The sequence below is a fragment of the Nuphar pumila genome, chromosome 2, assembly GCF_984573655.1.
Source record: "Nuphar pumila chromosome 2, dmNupPumi1.hap1.1, whole genome shotgun sequence".
NCBI classification, from domain to species: Eukaryota; Viridiplantae; Streptophyta; class Magnoliopsida; order Nymphaeales; family Nymphaeaceae; genus Nuphar; species Nuphar pumila.
This window is the reverse complement of record NC_143250.1, coordinates 136,703,326-136,722,179: the sequence shown is the minus strand read 5'-3', so window position 1 is coordinate 136,722,179 and position 18,854 is coordinate 136,703,326. Positions and strand designations below refer to the sequence as shown.

General features: G+C 37.6%; 1 protein-coding gene across 2 annotated transcripts in view; it reads right to left on the bottom strand.

The window, feature by feature from the left end:
- Positions 1 to 18,315, bottom strand: part of LOC149847251 (uncharacterized protein At2g38710-like) — a 60,333-nt gene extending 42,018 nt beyond the window's left edge. The window contains exons 1-2 of one of the 2 annotated variants that reach the window (XM_089998358.1): positions 17,944 to 18,315; positions 1,313 to 1,432 (exon numbers count right to left, since the gene is read on the bottom strand). In XM_089998358.1, coding sequence (XP_089854484.1) covers positions 1,313 to 1,432; positions 17,944 to 18,047 — 224 coding nt within the window. In that variant the 5' untranslated portion in view covers positions 18,048 to 18,315. The remainder of the gene's footprint in view (positions 1 to 1,312; positions 1,433 to 17,943) is intronic. The other variant, XM_089998357.1, reaches the window with a different exon arrangement.
- Positions 18,316 to 18,854: the final 539 nt, after the last annotated feature.

Genomic DNA, 18,854 nt, shown 5'->3' with positions numbered 1-18,854 from the left:
AAACATACCTGACAATGCATTAATTCAAGTTTAGACTTAGTTGTCAAAAGTGCCAGACGAAGCCTAGGTGGAAGACCCCTAAAACGACTAGTGCAGTTCCAAAAAAATAAAGCATTAAGAAAAGCAAAAATATTACAAATAGTTAAATTTAGTAAAAAATATATTGTTGTGGGTATCTTGAGTTTTGGACCTTGTTCGATTCATGACCCGATCAGAAAATATTTTGATGACCGTACAGTGAGAATTTACAATGAAGCTTGTGGTGGTAGTGGAGGGATTGGGCAGTTACGCCTGAGACCATACAATGAAAACTTTTAAAACTTGTTTCTTTATATTTTTGCAAGAAACATCTTTCTTATTATGATTTATATTTTTTCAATTTTTATAACCTCCAAGATTTTAATGAGAAAAACCACTTCTTGAAAATATCTCCGAGAAAAACCCTTGGCAAGAAATTACCTTGAACAATACAGGTGATTATGATTTATACATTTATATTTATAAAGATTTTATTATGTGCATGCATGGTCACAGCCAAAAGCACCCAGCACAAGCACACAAACAAGAGTATGCTGTGCATACCGAATATTGGATGAGGGACAAGTGAGGGGTGAAAGGACAGCACACGAGTAGAAAATTTGCAAAATAAACTGTATGGCTGGATAACTACCAAATAAACAAGGAACATAACATGCCAAACTCAAACCGTTCTGGTTTCTCAACCAAAAGAAAATTTGGATAGCCATGAACCTTATATAGCAAAGAATCTTGTTGCCTGCACCTTTGCTTTTTCATAAAATGTTTCTCATAGTCATTCTCTTTAGCCAAAAAGACACTCACATTAGAAGAAACATAGAATTACCACCTTACCATAAAAACAATTGTTCACCACTCACCAGTCTTGTGCAGGTGAATTTCACATGTGAAGTAGATTAAGTACCATTTTAAATCCTAGTATATGGAATGATAATCATACTTTTTCCTAATATGTACACCAATTTAGATGAATCAAGACTAGAATTTCAAATGAGCATATAACACCATTTTGGCCTCCTACAAAATGCTTCTTACCATCCATGAAAATATTCAAACTTGCAGTCTTTTTCAAAAGTCATCAGGAGGCAAGTGCAAGATATAAGTTCAAAAGAAGTATGAAAAACACAGCAATTTCTCACAGCATTTCAATATGGACAACCACCTGAAATACAAACTAGACATATAAATTAAACATTTCACAAAATGATATCATGAAAACATTCATGAATAGTGGATGTCATTGCCTGCTAGAAGAACATAGTTCCTTCACACATACCTTGTTAAAGCATAATCCCTGAATCCATTGATCAAGCACCGTGCTTCCAAAGTTCCAATACATCCTCGTAGGCGAGGTTCTCCACCATTGACTGTTTTCTTCCAAGTGACAAACAATGGACTGAAATACACAGAGTTACACATACTATTTTAGAAGTCGAATTGAAACCTCTTCTAAGCAGAGGACAATGTATACTTCACCTCAATCATTACAAAAATATTATATGTTAAAATATGATATATCATATGGCAATCTAACATTCCATAAAATAAAAAAGAGCTCCCCATGACCACACCCATACCTATGTGACATAGCATATAACATTTTTTACAGATAAACTTATTATAATAGAGCACTCTCATAAATTATTAACTTACAGTACAGATATATGATATAGTTGTAACATACTATTATTATTACGAGTCAGATAGATTATTAACTTGGTTTAGGAAGAGAGAGTCTCACCTAGTATCATTTAAAAGTGGGGTTAATACGAGTCAGGTAGATTTTTTCCTACTTAGAAAGAGAGATAGGGGTTGTTGCATCGATTGTAAGGTTATACCGGGAGAAAGTGTAGTTACACAACATAGAGTCTTAATTTTAGATCTTAGAATTAGAAAATGCCACAAAAGGGATAGACATAGGATAGATCCTAGAATTAAGTGGTGGGCACTGAAAGGAGCTAAACAAGGAATGTTTGTAGAGAAGGTAGTTAAGGAAGTTGATTGGTGTCTCGAGGAGGATTCAGAATCAATGTGGAATAAGATAGCGGGTGGCATGAGAAAGGTGGCTAAGGAGGTATTGGGTGAGTCTAAAGGCGGTGCACCGCTAGGTAAGGATACATCGTGGTGGAATGAGGATGTCAAATTAGCTATTAAGGTTAAAAGAGAGTGTTATAGAAATCTAAGTAAGAGTCGTGATAATGAGAATTTGAAAAAGTATATGATAGCAAAGAAGGAAGCTAAAAAAGTAGTTTGGAACGCGAGGGATAAGGTATATAAGGAGGTTTATGACAAGTTGGATACCAAAGAGGGCGAGAATGATATTTATAGGCTTGCAAAGATGAGAGATAGGAAATCGATGGATCTGGGTATGGTTAGATGTATCAAAGATGAAACGCAAAGGGTTTTAGTCAAAGATGAGGAGATTAAGGAGAGATGGAAAGATTATTTTGATAAACTATTTAATGAAAGTCATGCTCAAGATCTTGGAGATTTGTCCATTCCTTTTCATGAGATGAATCGTGACTTCATGCGCAAGATTCAAAAGAAAGAAATTGCAGAGGCTTTGAAGAAAATGAAATCAAGAAGGGCAGTTGGCCCAGATGGTATACCTATCGAGGCTTGAAAATGCTTGGGAGAGAAGGGTTTAGAATGGTTGACAAATCTTTTTAACAAGATTTGGCGAACAAATAAGATGCCTAATGAGTGGAGGAAGAGTACTTTAGTGCCTCTATATAAGAATAAGGATGATATACAAGATTGCACAAACTATCGTGGTATAAAACTCATGAGTCATACTATGAAACTTTGGGAGAGGGTGATTGAGTCTAGGTTGAGGAAGATTGTCATGATATCGGAGAATCAATTTGGTTTTATGCCTGGAAGATCAACTATGAAAGTTATACATCTTCTTAGACAACTTATTGAGAGAAATAGAGAGAGGAACAAATATTTGCATATGGTTTTTATTGATTTGGAGAAGGTGTTTCTCTCAAGTACATTAGTATAATTAAGGATATGTATGAAGGAGTAGTAACCAATGTCCGCACTTGTGGAGGGGTGACAACCAATTTTCCTATAACGGTTGGGTTACATCAAGGATCTGCTTTAAGCCCTTTCCTATTTGCTATAGTGATGGATGAGCTTACGAGATCAATTCAAGAAAATGTGCCGTGGTGCATGTTGTTTGCTGATGATATTGTTTTGATTGATGAGTCTAGAACTGGGGTTAATGCTAAGTTAGAATTATGGAGACAGACATTGGAAGCAAGAGGTTTTAAGTTGAGTAAGAGTAAGACAGAATACATGGAATGTCGGTTTAGTAAGCAACGAAGTAGTGATGGGAGTGTAGTGAAGCTTGGTGAGCAAGAAATATCGGTGGATGATTGTTTCAAATATTTGGGATCTATCATTCAAAAGTATGGAGAAATTGATGGAGATGTAAATCATAGGATAAAGGTTGGGTGGATGAAATGGAAAAGTGCAACTGGAGTATTGTGCGATCGTAGAATGCCATTGCGGTTGAAGGGAAAGTTTTATAGGACGACTATTAGGCTCGCTTTACTATATGGTACGGAATGTTGGGCTGCCAAGAGACATATTCAAAAAATGAGTGTAGCTGAGATGCGTATGCTGAGATGGATGTGTGGAAATACAATAAAAGATAAGATTCGGAACGAGGAGATACGTAAGAAGGTAGGTGTTGCACCCATTGAAAATAAGATGAGAGAGAATCGTTTACGGTGGTTTGGACATATCCGGCGAAGGCCTAATGATGCTCCAGTTAGAAGGATGGAGAAATAGGAAAATATATTAGTTAAAAGAGGTCGGGGTAGGCCTAGGAAGACATGGATGAAGGTGATAGGAAAGGATATGAATGCTTTGAACCTCACCGAGGACATGGCATTGGATAGAAATGATTGGAGGAGAAGGATTCATGTGGAAGACCCAGAATGATTTTCTTTTTTGGTTCATATCGCCGACCCCAATTGTTTTGGGATGAAGGCGTTGTTGTTGTTGTTGTTGTTGTTATACTGTTATTATTATTGTGATGCTTGAAATGGCCATGTACGAACTTGTTTGCAGCACTACTAACAACCAGTAAGTATTATTCAATACATTATACAATTTTGGTTAAACCAAACAACTGCAATTATATCTTTACACAATTTAATAACAAAGCTTGCAAGCTTTATAGGTTACAATGTGATTAGAGTTCATACTTACCAAAATTGCATCTTATTGTTAGTTATTTAATTTGTCAATCGTGAAAATGTTGGCAAAAGATTAGCTTTTTATCCTACCTAAACCTAAAAAAGACTAAGGGCATCAAAAACCTAGAGACAGAGATGGTATCATCAGAGCTTTCTAAGAATTTATTTTTGTTGTTCCTATGATGCACCTGTTAGAAATATCGTGTTTATATGTAAGGGTAAAATAGTCTGATGTTATGTTTGTATTGTCATTCCATTAGATGTCTGTAGTAACAGTAAACCAGTCTTTTATCATACCTTAATGTATTGTTTATATACTGATTAATGAGAACAGAACCTACAAGAGAGAAATCATGGGATTTGGCTACACTCGCACATTCAGATCTTGGTGGAAGGCATGAATTTTCATGGTATCAGAACTCAGTACAGGCAAGTTTTCTGTTGGATCCAAGCTTTCAATCTTCTCTCCTTTTCTTTCTATTGTCCTTTCTTCTCTCTTGTTGTATCTCCTTTTTATTTCTCTTGTTGAGTCGTTGAACCTGTTATAGTCTGATTCAGATCCATTGATTTTCTGATCAGATTTTACCTGAACTGAATTTACTCAGGTTCATATCTAATATTTTGAGCCAAAATATATCCAGAAGAATACTCAACCCTTTCTTATACAGATCTTCTGTATTTCTGATCAGATCTGATATGGATTGAGTTTTACCAAGATCAGATCTGAATCCTCACATCAAGATACACCTTGGATCTTGATTTCTATAGCCAATCCAAATCTGTGTGCCCCTTCCTTTCATCTCTGTATTTTTAAATATTGTTTTTCTTTATATATGTTTTGTTCAATCTCTTATTTCAGTTATATCTCATCACCTCTTGCAGCCTTTTATTTGTCTTGGATCAGAAGTAACATGAAACCTGTTAAAATATGAATGTTTAATATGTATTTATATATATATTCTTAAATATAAAACAATATATATATATAATGCCCACCAGGAGCATTTTGGTCATTTCACTGTATGTAACTAGGTTAAGTAAATATTTTTTATTTTTTTAATAAATGTAATTTAGGTTAGTGTAAGGGGCTCTACGGAAATTAACCCATAGAGACGTTGGATAGCTCCCAACGGCTACAAATATAGCCGTTGGGAGCTCCCAACGTCTCTATGGGAGCTCCCAAGGCTCCCTCTATGTGTATAAATAGGGACATAAGCTCCCCATTTATTTTCAAGCTTCTCACTAAGTTTTTTGACAATAAAAGATATTTTTTACATTTTGTTGCAAGCCCTAGTTGGCTTATTGTGTTATCTTTAAAGTGGATTTGTGGTTGTATTGTGTGTTTGTATGCCCTTCGTTGGCTTGTATTTATTTTCCACTCATTTCATTACATGGTATCAGAGCGATAGGGCCATCGATCTTGAGGAAAATGTTTGTGTTCGTGAAGAAGCATCCAAAAGTGTTTGTGTGATAGTAAGTGGTCAGATTCTTCTACCTCTCTGTCCTTTTTCTCTATCATTCAAATGGGGCATGAACAAAAGATTAATCTTTCCTTCAAACTCAATGGTATGCATTATCCCCTCTTTGGATGAATTGGCACTATTAGAGCCTAAATGGGTGGCCACCGAAGACCTAGAACTTAGGTGGGAACAAATAGAAAAAGAACACTTTTTTTTCAATTTTTTTATGGATTACGTTCGGAATTTGAACAAGTAAGATCGTCTCTTCTTCATAAGACATCTTCAATTCACTTAAAAGATGTCGTTGTCGAAGTATGCCAAGAAGAAACTCATCTAGGCATGGCTAAAAAAGGAGATGAAGTGATGACCGTATCTAGGCCCAAAAACAATGTTAAAGCATATAGAACTCCATAATTTGGGAGGCAAAATGGCTCATGGAACAACAACTATGGAGAATCAAAAAAACTTATTTGGCACTTTTTGAGCCAGGTCACATTAGACCGCTTTGTCCAAAGCTTAGAAACAATGTAGCTTTCGTAGAAGAATTCACACCAAAGAAAGGAAAAAGGCAAAAGTAGAGGAGAGCTAAAGGACACACTTTGTCAATTAACTATGGCGCTTCAACAAATACTTAAATCTTCATCCTCTACATCGGGCGCCGCCATTGCCACCTCTTCATATCTCGATGAGTGTTTATGGATTCTTGACTCGAGAGCTTCCTTTCATATGACTCCACATGAGATTTCTTTATCCAACATATGCACTAACCCAAATTTGTCTTGTGTTTCCACCGCCGATGGAACACCTTTAAAAATTAAAAGTATTGAAAATTTAGAATCTCAAAAAATTAGGATTGTTCCTACGTTAAATTTGAATCTTTTTTCCGTTTCTCAAATTACCGACCATGGATGTGAAATCTCCTTTTCATCTAAAAGTTGCTTTGTGCAGGATCTCTGGTCCGAGAAACAGATTGGGCAAGGCCATAGGAGGAGAGATCTCTATTTCATGGACTCTTTATCACTTCTACCAAAAAAAAATTGTAATTATGTCCAAGATAATGATATTAAAACTTACAATAAAAGACTTGGACATTCAAGTTATTAAATAATGTATCCTTTTTCTTTTAAGAAAAAAATTTGTAAGAAAAATGATGTAGTATGCAAAAATGGTATACTTGGCCAAATGAAATCCATCCCTTTTCCAAATAGAACCTTCATTTCTAAAAAAAACTTTTGAGTTAGTGCACTCGGATGTTTAGGGTCCTTCTCCGGTTATATCGAAAAGAGGTTATTCATATTATGTGACATTTATAGATGACTTTACTATATATGTATGGGTCTAATTTCTCAATTTAAAATTCGATGTATTTTTTTCTTTAAAGAATTTTATATGATAGTCAAAAATAAATTTCAAAGTAACATTGTCATACTTAGATCCGATTCGAGTGGAGAATATTTATCAAAAGAATTTCAAAATTATTTAAAACAATATAGAATTTTTCATCAAAGATCTTGTCCTAAAACTCTCCAACAAAATGGGCTAGCGGAAAGAAAACATAAACATATTATGGAAACAGTTAGAACCCTCCTTATTTTTAAGAATACTCCAAAATCCTTTTGGGCTGAAGCCGTGTTGACTTCAACATATTTAATAAATCGAATGTCATCATTATTGCAAAATATTTTCCCTTGTGAAAAGTTATTTAAAATAACACCCGATTTCAAAAGATTAGGGGTTTTTTGTTGTAAATGTTTTGTGCTCCTACACAAGAGAGATAAATTATCCCCAAAAGCCATTGAATATGTCTTTATTGGATATGGGTAAAAGCAAAAGTGATATAGATGTTTTGATTTTAACAACAACAAACTTTATGTTTCCAAAGATGTAACTTTCTTAGAAAATGAGAATGACTTTAATCAAATAAATGAAAAAGAAGAAGTAGACTATACTTTTTTATTTGAACTCGCTCCAAGGAATGATAATAAGACTTTAAATAATGATGATAACCATCCTAGTGATGAGAGTATAGAACCTTGTGATCATCATACTATAGATGGTGATATAGTAGATAAGAGATCTATTGAAGGCATACGTGTTTATACCCGACGTGAGGAAAATAATCTTCAAAATGCTTTAAAAAAATATTCTCCTCCCGAAGAAAAATCATTAGATAAAAATTTAGAGATCAACCATAATCATTCTATAGAAGAATGCAACCTTAGAAGATCTAGTCGTTCATTCAATCCACCTAATAGACTTGTGTCTTATGACTTCTTATCCCCAAACTATAAAGCATGCCTAATAGCATTACATTCTTATCATGAACTATCTAATTATATTGAAGCTAAAAACTTCTCTCATTGTAAAGAAGCTATGAAGGTGGAATTAAATGCCTTATGAAAGCCACAACATGGAAAATAACTACTTTACCATTAGAAAAGAAAATCATAGGTTGTAGATGGGTGTTCAAAGTTAAAACCATGAGTAATGAAAGTCTAGAAAGAAATAAAGCATGGCTAGTTGCCAAGGGCTATTCTCAAGAATACGGAATTGACTATGAAGAAACTTTTGCCCTTATAACTAGGATGACTACTGTTAGAACCCTAATAACCGTAGCTTCCATATAAAAATGATTTATCTATCAACAAGATGTCAAAAATGCATTTCTCAATGGAGAATTAAATAAAGAAGTTTATATGGACCCCCATCAGGTTTTAGTATTGACAAAGGAAAATTTCTTAGATTAAAAAAAGCGTTATATGGTCTCAATCAGGCCCCAAAAGCCTGCTCTTTTGTTAAAAGTACAGGTACCAATATTGTCATTCTTCTGCTACACGTGGATGACATGATATTAACAGGGAATGATGAACAAGGAGTTATTGAAATTAAAAATGTTTTAAAAGAAAATTTTGATATGTCTAACTTGGGTTTTTAAGATATTTGAGGTATTGAAGTCGCCTATTCTCCCAGGGGCTATACTCTTTCTCAGATGAAGCTTTCTACTGATATTTGTGCTAAGTTTGGTATAACAGATGACAAAAAAGTGGAGATACCTGAAGTTGTCAATGCAAAGCTAAAACTTGAAGATGGGACACTTCTGGACGATCCTACTCCATATAGACAGTTGATTGGGTCACTTACCTATTTAACCATCACCAGACTAGACATAGCTCAGGTTGTTCACTCTGCAAGTCAATTTCAGCATGCTCCAACCATCGTACACATGAGTGTTGCATTGTATATTGTGAGATATATAAAGAATTTCATAAATAAAGGGTTTTTCTTATTATCATCCTTATCTTTGGATTTGCTTGCTTATACTGATACTGATTGGGGAGGAAATCCAAATGATAGAGTTTCAACTACTAGTTTTTATATTTTTTTAGGGGATTTTTTAATTTCATGGCGGTACAAGAAGCAATAGAAAATTTCACTATCATCTACTAAAGTTGAATATAGGGTTATGGCTACAACAACTATGGAACTTGTATGGCTAAGGAATCTTCTTAAAGATATGGGAATAGACATCTCCAGACCTTCAAAGATGTGTTGTGACAACAAAAGTGTTATCTACATTGCCAGCAACCACACCTTCCATGAGCGCAACAAGCATATCAAAATAGACTGTCATTATGTATGAGATAAATTTTTGAAAGGAATCATCGAGCTTTCATATGTTACTTCTAAATATCAACTTGTTGACTTCTTCACCAAAGCTCTTGCATCACCTCGTTTCATGTTCTTTACTTAAGAGTAAGTTTGAGGAGGGGCTAAGTCACACGAATTCAGCAAAGCAGGTGTCGCACCCGCATCGACACGATGCGATGCGAGTGCGCATGCGGCACCCAGTGCGGTCAACACGACCCTGGGTGCATTGACCGCACCCAGGGTTATTTTCGTCCAAATTTCAAACGTAAAAAAAATAATTTTGGGGATTAGGGCAAATTTTTGCCCTAATCCTCTTTCGCAGCTCTCCTCTCCCGCGCAGCGTTGTTTCTCTCTTGCTCGCCTCCTCTCATCCTGACGTCTCTCAGGGGAGCCCGACACCATGGTCGCCACCTCCTCCTCTCCTCCCAACATCTCTCAGGGGAGCCCGACGCCACGGTCACCAGCTCCTCCTCTCCTATGAGTCTCAGGTAACCTCTCCCTCGTCCCCTTCCTTCTTCTATCTTTTCCCAACCCTTCCCCCCCCCCCCCTCACTCTCTATCGCTCTCTTGTTGAGTCGGCAGGGGAGGGGCCGAGCCCCCCTCCCTGCTCCTCATGGCACATGGTGTGGTGCTATTGCGGTGCCTCATCTACGTCATATGGTTCGCGCGGCTGCGATACTTGTGGGTGTGGTTGCGTGCACCTGATGCGCGTAGTTGCGGTGCAGTACAACAGTTGTTGGTGCGGTCATTGCACATGTTGCGCACTGCGACAGCGATTGGGTGGTCAAAATTTTTTATGGTTGCCCAGGTGTTTTTCGGGTTCCTCCTGTCAGGCGGGGGTCAGCGCCCAAAACACCTATACATGGGACCAAAAATTTCGATCCTCGTGGCACGCGGTGCGGTGCTAGTGTGGCACCTCATGTGCGTCACATGGTTCGCGAGACTACGGTACTTGTGGGTGTGGTTGCGTGCACCTGATGTTGCTCAGCTGCGGCGCAGTGCAGCAGTTGTTGGTGTGGCCGTTATACATGTTGCGCACTGCGACAGCGATTGGGTGGTCAAAATTTTTTATGGTTGCCCAGGTGTTTTTTTGGGTTCCTCTTGTCAGCGGGGGGGTCAGTGCCCAAAACACCTATACAGGAAACCAAAAATTTTTATCCTCGTGGCACGCGGTGCGGTGCTGCTGCGGCACCTCATGTGCGTCACATGGTTCGCGCGGTTGTTGTACTTGTGGGTGCGGTTGTGTGCACCTGATGCGCGCAACTGCAGCGCAGTGAAGTAGTTGCTGGTGCGGCTGTTGCACATGTTGCGCACTGCGACAGTGATTGGGTAGTCAAAATTTTTTATGGTAGCCCAGGTGTTTTTCAGGTTCCTCCTGTCTGCGCCCAAAACACCTATATAGGGGACGGAACTTCGGAATGTTGAGGCGCGTGATGTGCATGGGTGAGGCGTCCTGTGCATGCGTTGCCTACTGTCTGGGTTGCATCAGATCTTCTCTCGCGTTCATCGTCATTTATGTAATTATTCATGGTCCTGTTGTGGCACCTCTTTTGGTACATAATTTAGTTCTTTTCTGCTTTACTTATTTAATTGATATTTAGGTTGATTTATGTAATTGCTTTACTTATTTGATTGATATTTAGGTTGATTTATGTAATTGTTTTACTTATTTGATTTATATTTAGGTTGATATATTGCATGCATGATGAATGATATTATGACAATGTTAACTGTTAAAACTTCAAAATTATATATATATATATATATAATATATATATATATATATATAATTTTTTACATTTTTGCCCTGCCACACCGCCACACCCAAGGTTTTTTAAAGCGCCGCACCCAAGGTTTTTTAAAGTGTCGCACCCACACCCGCACCCATGTGACATAGAGGAGGGGTGTTAAAATATGAATGTTTAATATGTATTTATATATATTCTTAAATATAAAAGAATATATATATATATAATGCCCACCAAGGGCATTTTGGTTATTTCACTGTATGTAACTAGGTTAGGAACAGGTTAGGTAAATAGTTTTTATTTTTTTAATAAATGTAATTTAGGTTAGTGTAAGGGGCTCTATGTGAATTAACCCATAGAGACATTGGATAGCTCCCAATGGCTACAAATATAGTCGTTGGGAGCTCCCAAGGCTCCCTCTATGTGTATAAATAGGGACATAAGCTCCCCATTTATTTTCAAGCTTCTCACTAGGCTTTTTGACAATAAAAGATAGTTTTTACATTTTGTTGCAAGCCCTAGTTGGCTTATTGTGTTATCCTTAAAGTGGGTTTGTGGTTGTATTGTGTGTTTGTATGCCCTTCGTTGGCTTGTATTTATTTTCCGCTCATTTCATTACAAACCCATTTATTTCACGTTATATATTTTGTCTACGAACTGTTTGGTGATTGATTAATGATCGTATGAACTGAAATTGATATTAATGTATTGGGATCTCCTACGTCTGCTTGCTGCAGGTCATCTGCAAAAAAAAGGATAATTGTTACAGTTGCTGAGTCGCATTTCTTATCTACTTTTTTTATCCGATTACATTAGTGTTTTTTTCATGGCTGCAAATTTGTCCTTTCTTTTACCCATAAATTCTTCTTTTCTCTCTCAGCTTGTTCCATAGAAATTGATGACTTCCAACTTTCTGATCTGGAAGCATCAAATCACTTCCTTTATTGAGAGCTTAGATTTGATGGGACACATGGACAATTCTGATCCTATGCCCCCTGAGTTTCTTATAAAGATTAAAAGGGAAGGAGAGAGTGTCAAGGCAGACACCTTGCTGAACCCGACATATTGTAGTTGGGTGAAGCAGGATAAAATGTTAGTTGCATATTTGTTGTCTACACTCTCGCAGAAAATCCTTATCAGTCTCGACGATGAATTATCAGCCAAAGAATTATGGGACAAACTTCGTCAATCATATTCTCAAGCCTTAGAATCCAGGGTCATGCAGTTGGAGGAGTTTTGAAACACCAAAAGAAGGGATTCTTCAATCATGGAGTACATGAACAAGGTGAACAGAGTCATTGATGAGTTGGCGTTGATCAGTAGGCCCATACCCGATGATGAACATGTTCATCAAATCCTTGCAGGTCTAGGCCCGGAGTATACCATGCTGATTGTCTCTCTTCAGTACCAAAAAAAATTGTTGTCTTATGAAGAACTGTGTGCCACCCTCATACATTTTGAAGCCAACCATGTACAAAAGATGAGAAACAACCGGCGAGATGCTGGTCGTGGGAGAAATTGGCAAAACAGAAGAGGAGATCGTGACAGAGGTCAAAATAATTGGTCTGGTGGAAGAGGCATTCTTCCTCTTCCACAAAATGCACAGAATACCACGTAGGAAGCCAAGTGTTGCTGGTCAGAACAATAATCAACAGAGGAATGTAGTGCAGTGTCAATTATGTAAGAAAAGAGGATACACAGCTGATAGTTGCTGGGATTTAGCGGCTTATGGTGTTGCTGTCAGTGCCAAGAAAGTTGATTATAATGTTAATTACATTCAAGCTCAAGAGGGTCGTGTGCAACAAGAGCAGCATGGACAGCAAAGCAATGAGGTATTAGCAGCCACTCTATAAGGGTTAAAGCTAGACCAGCATGCTTCCCAAGGTGAATAGTACATAGGTTTGAGGGCCAGAAATCATGTAACTGGCAATTCGTCTATGATTTCCAATCACAAAGCCTTTAAAAATCATGGTAGAATATTTACAGGAGATGGGACTCCTCACCCCATAACTCACTTAGGACATGCCCAAGTAGTGTGTAAAAGGGGGTCGCTTGTCATTACCAAATACCTTTCTTGTTCCTGGAATTAAGAAAAACCTTATTTTTGTATCTCAGTTGTGTGATCAAACTGCTTCTTATGTTGTCTCTTCACTCTTGTCTTGTACATGTGAAGGATCTTCGCACGAACAAAACGTACGTTGAAGGAGTAAGATGCAGGAGTCTATGTCATTAAGGAAGCTCATGGTAGTCCTTCTAGTCCATATTCATCCAATTCAAGTCCGAGTTCGAGTTTTGAGGTGTTGATTTCCAAGACCAAGCCCAATTTGGAAGATGTTGATATTTGGCATCATTGTTTCACCCATTGCAGTGTTTTGTTTTCGAAGTCATTGTCAAATAAAGGAGTCATATCTAAAGTATCTTGTAATAAGTTAGTAAATGCACCGTTGTGTCCAAGTTGTCAAATTTGTAAGAGTCGCCAACTTCCCTTTCAGCAATTAAATAAAAGAGCTTCCTTTCCTTTTAATATCATCCATTCTGCACAAATTCCTTTTCATCTAGTAGATTCTATGTCACTTTCATCGATGATTGCAATAGATATAGTTGAATATTTTCATGAGATGTAAATCTGAAGTATTTGGTCTGTTTCGTCAGTTCTACTCATGTATTCAGAGTCAATTTGGGCAAAACATAGTCAATTTTCAAAGTAATGGTGGGGGTGAGTATAGTTCCCATGCATTCGGAGATTTTTTGCATGAACACGGTATACATCATAGGAAGTCATGCCCGCATACTCCACAGCAAAATGGAATCGCTGTGCAAAAACACAGGCACATTGTTGAAAGAGTGCACAATTGGGATTGTGGACAGAGGCCTTCCATACTGTTGTGCATGTCATTAATAGGCTACCAATACAAATATTAGGAGAGAAAATACCATATTACACATTGTTGTAGATCCATGGTATGATGAGTTAAAAGTATGGGGTTATGTGTGTTATGCTCATATAGATGATTTACAGAGGAATAAGTTTTCTCCAAAAGCACAACTCTATAGATTTTTTGGGTATGCTGATAGGTACAAGGGTTATAGGTGCTGGAATCCAGAGAAGAGATGCATAATCACATCGAGACATGTCATATTTGATGAAAAGAAATTTGATATTGCTGAAACTTTAAAGTGCAAACAGGTACATAATGGCAATTCTCATACATGTGTAGATGACTTTGAATTTTGGTCAGATTTGTCACTGTTGCAGGGCTCCAGTGGTGAATGCAATCTAGACCATCATCAGCACATGCAAAGCCATGAGGAATCATCAAGTATCAATGCACCTATTTGTGTAGAAATGCCAGCAGCAAAAAAACTGAATACTGATGACTATATTCAGCCACATGCAGAAAATACAAATGTTAGCAGTTACGTTCAGCAGTCTACAAGTGCACAGCAGCAACAATTAGTCAGCAGGGGTGAACAAAGTAAAGACAGGTATTATGGCCAGACTTATCAAAGAAGAAGAATTCAGCCTGGGAGAGTTGATACATATGAACAGATTAATGATAATCAGACTGATGAAGCTGGACAGACTCAAGAAAGGATTGAACAGCCCCAGAGTCAAAAAGACACTGATGCCTTGCAAGCTCAAGAATCTCTTCTTCGGAGGTCAACTAGAATAAAGCATCTGATTGATAGGTGGGTTTCATATGACACCTTCAGTTTGGAATATCAAGCTTTCTTCAATGAGATTCAACATGAACAAGAACCCATCTCTGATGCTCAAGCAAGTAAGAATTACTGATGGATCAAAGTAATAAACGAAGAAATGAGTGCACTGCATTATTGCAAAATATGGAAAATCGTTGATAGACCACTAGAAAAGAATGTAGTTGGGTGCAAATGGGTACATAAGATAAAATACAGAGCAAATCGCAGTGTAGAGAGATACAAGGTGTGTCTAGTTGCTAAAGGATACACCCAAGAGCAGATTGGATTATGACGAGACCTTTAGTCATGTGATTTAAATGGGGACTATAAGGTTAGATTTGTCCTTAACTATGATACATAATTGGGAGTTGTATCAAAAGGATATAAAGAATGCATTTTTGCATAGAGATCTAAAAGAATTAGTCTACATGCAGCCATTGGGTTTTATAGAAGGTGATCCTCATTAAAAGGTGTGGGAATTAAAAAGGTCTCTAGATGGTTTGAAACAGACCTCTAGGGCTTAGTTTCAGAGTTTCTCTTATGGAATTTGGGCATATGCTTTTCAATGAAGTCAAGTGGACTATTCGTTATTCACTAGTATTGGGAATCATGGCATTACCATTTTATTTATATATGTTGATGACATTGTCATCATCAGGACCTCTATAGATCATATAAATCTCTTGAAAAATTACATGGAAAGGCGGTTTCAGATGAAAGATTTGGGTGTGTTAAGGTATTTCCTTAGAGTGGAAGTGGACCGCAACAAAGAAAGTATGTTTCTATCGCAACAAAAATATGCAATGGATCTTCTCCAAAGAAGTGATATGAGAGATTGCAAGCTTGTGTCCACACCTATACCAATTGGCTCAAAACTGAAAATGGATGAAGGAGAGCTATGTAAATATCTGATACAGTACAGAAGTATAATGGGAGCACTTCCGTATTTAACTTTTACATGGCCAGATATCTCTTTTGTAGTCAACCAAGTGCCCCAATATATGCATCATCCTAGAGAGGGTCACTTGGAGGCAGTGAAATGTATCATGAGATATGTCAAGGGTACCGTGAATGATGGGTTGAAGTACGTCAAAGAGTGTGATAACCCATTGGTTGTCATTGGTTTTACAAATGTCGATTGAGCTCGTGATCCGAATATGTGAAGGTATGTGTCGGGATATTGCATGTTTCTTGGTAAGAACTCGATATCCTGGAGCAGTAAGAAACAAAGAAACCATTGCAAGATCAAGTGCGGAAGCTGAATATCGATCCATGGCAGCCTTAACAGCAGAAGTAACATGAATCAAGCATCTACTTTCCGTCTTAAACAGATCATAGGAAAAACCCTGATATATTGTGATAACCAGAGTGCTATCAAGATATCCATGAACCTCGTTTATCATGTGAAGACAAAACATATTCCGGTTGATCAGCATTTGATAAGGAAAAAATAGAAGATCAAGAGATAGAAGCAAGGTTTGTGGGTTCTAAAAATCAAGTGGCTGATATATTCACGAAAGGGCTATCGAAGGCGTGATTCTGGTTTCTTAAAGGCAAGTTGTCCATGATAAAGAAGACATGTACAACTTGAGGGAGGCTACTAAAAATATTGTGTTTGTAAGGATAAAATAGTTTGATGTTATGTTTGTATTGTCATGTCATTAGCTTCTTTTATTAAGGGTAAACCAGTCTTTTATCATACCTAATGTATTGTTTATATATTGATTAATGTGAACAAGACCTACAAGAGAGAAATCGTGAGATTTGGCTGCACTCTCCTCACCTTTCTTCTCCTTTCTCTCCCACACGCACATTCAGATCTTGGTGGAAGGCAGGAATTTTCAGCACCCACTAAGCTACACAGGAGTAATTTTAATATATGGAGATGTAGCATAGGTTATAACCCTCATAAATGAGAAGGGATAACTCAAAAACACATTCCTACTTGCTTCTTTTTGTTTTTGATAGTTCAAGGGAAAAACCACACACCCATCATCGACAGCACATTGGTTAGCCTCTAGTTGATAAGACCCTTGAGGCCACCCCTGCCCACCAGGGAGTACACCCAGCTTTGACTTTGCGGCAAGGGACGCCACCCGTGGGTAACTTTCACCTACTTGCTAGGACAACCATGCTAATATTCTTGCAGGACATCCTGATTAGTGTGTTTGAGGGCAATAAAATGGCCAAAAAAATAACAATAGCCATTATGAAAAAATAAGAAGCTACATCAAAGCCCACATCTAGTTTCTGTTAGAGCAATACGATTCTTCAAATATGAAAGAAAGAAAGAATGTGGTCGAACCTTCTTTTTTAAAACAAATAAAGGCCGAACATTTGAATAGGTGTTTATCGACAATGACCCTGTAGGTAACACATTCCAGAGACGTTGGTGTAAACAATAAGTAGTCTTTGGGCATCGTAGAAGGTAGTTGCAAGTTGCAACCACGCTCAGGATGAGCCCACACCTGTTAATCTATTGGGGCTTGTCCTTGCAATCAATACTTGGACAGGACCACAAACCTCCAATAGGCCGAGATTCAGGTGAACCTAACTGAAGATAATTTAGTAACAGTAGTATATTTTCATCTCAACCACAGCTTACCTTGCATATCCAAAAGAGACATAAAACAGGTCACACCAGAAAAGTAAGACGAGTAAAACGAATACACCCATATCCGTTTCAACATGCAAATTACAGCCAAATCCGTTTTAACATACAAATTACCTGGAAAAATCATTCACCAAAACCCACATGCATGAAACCCAAATTGACAGAAACTTGATAAGTAGCATCCCCAATCTAAAAACTACCATTCTAACCCAACAAACCAATCCTATGAATACCCAACAAGAAATTTACCCCTAATGGTGAAGACCTTCCAGGATAAAATCCAAACCCAATTGGCAATATTCAATAAGCTCCCACATTATTAAAAAAAATATCTACAAAAAGGAAAAAGAGAACGTTTTCATGCTAAAACTGAAAATGCACAAAATATCACTCACCAAAATCCGGAATCCGTCCAACAACCAAGCAATGAAATCACGAAACATAACAAAACTAAACAATTCCCACCAAGAAAATACTAAGAATCATTGAAAAAAAAAAGAGGGTGGGAAAGGGATGAAAGTTACTGTTGGCCCTCGTCGAAGGCCGGGGGAGGAGCTTGCTCGCAATTGTAATGTGCGACCAGTGTGTCGAAGCAATATACCACCATCTCCCGATTTGCGGAAACCATCTCTCTATCTACGATGGTCGGAAGCAATAGCGATTCTATCAATATGAATTTCAGGAAATTGAAAACCGAGAAAAATCAGGGACGAATTGAAGCCCCAAAAATCGGGAAAAAGACAGGAAAATCAAGAAATCAAGCAGAATAAGAAGGGGTTTTAGGAAATCATCGTTTGGTAACGGAGGAGGAGGCCCATTCGCCACTGAATGAATGAGTGAATTAAAGAGGGGCCAACGTGGGGGGTTGCAAAACCTCTCGGTGAAGGAATCCTCAGGCAACCACTCTTCCCCACAATTATTGGGAATCTGGTATTTCCGTATTTATCCCTACTCTTTTAACAAATGACAATCATATCCTTTAACCTTTTTTAGCGTAATTGTGGGTTATATTCATGGTATTATGGTTCCGGTTGAACTCTTCGAATTAGGGATGTGAATGGTTCGGGCTCGGATCAGTTCTGGTCAATGCCAGATCTGACTAATCGGATTTGGATTTGGATTCGAATGGTGAAATACTCATACTAATTGGATTCGAATATCCGATAAATTTGGATATGTTTTGGTTTCAGTGGCAAGAAATTAGAAACATATCTGCATGAGTATAATTGGATATGGTCTTGGGTTACCAAATCCCCAAGGGAGTACATAAACCCCAAGGGATTGCCCATATGTCCTCGAGCTTGTGGATAGAGAGTTTTTCCTATATTGAATAGAAGCTCTATTTTGCCTTACATATGTCGTTTAGTTTTGGTAAGAAACTAAGTTAAAAAAGGCCAATAAACTCGTTTCTAAATGCATATGAAACCCCTCTATA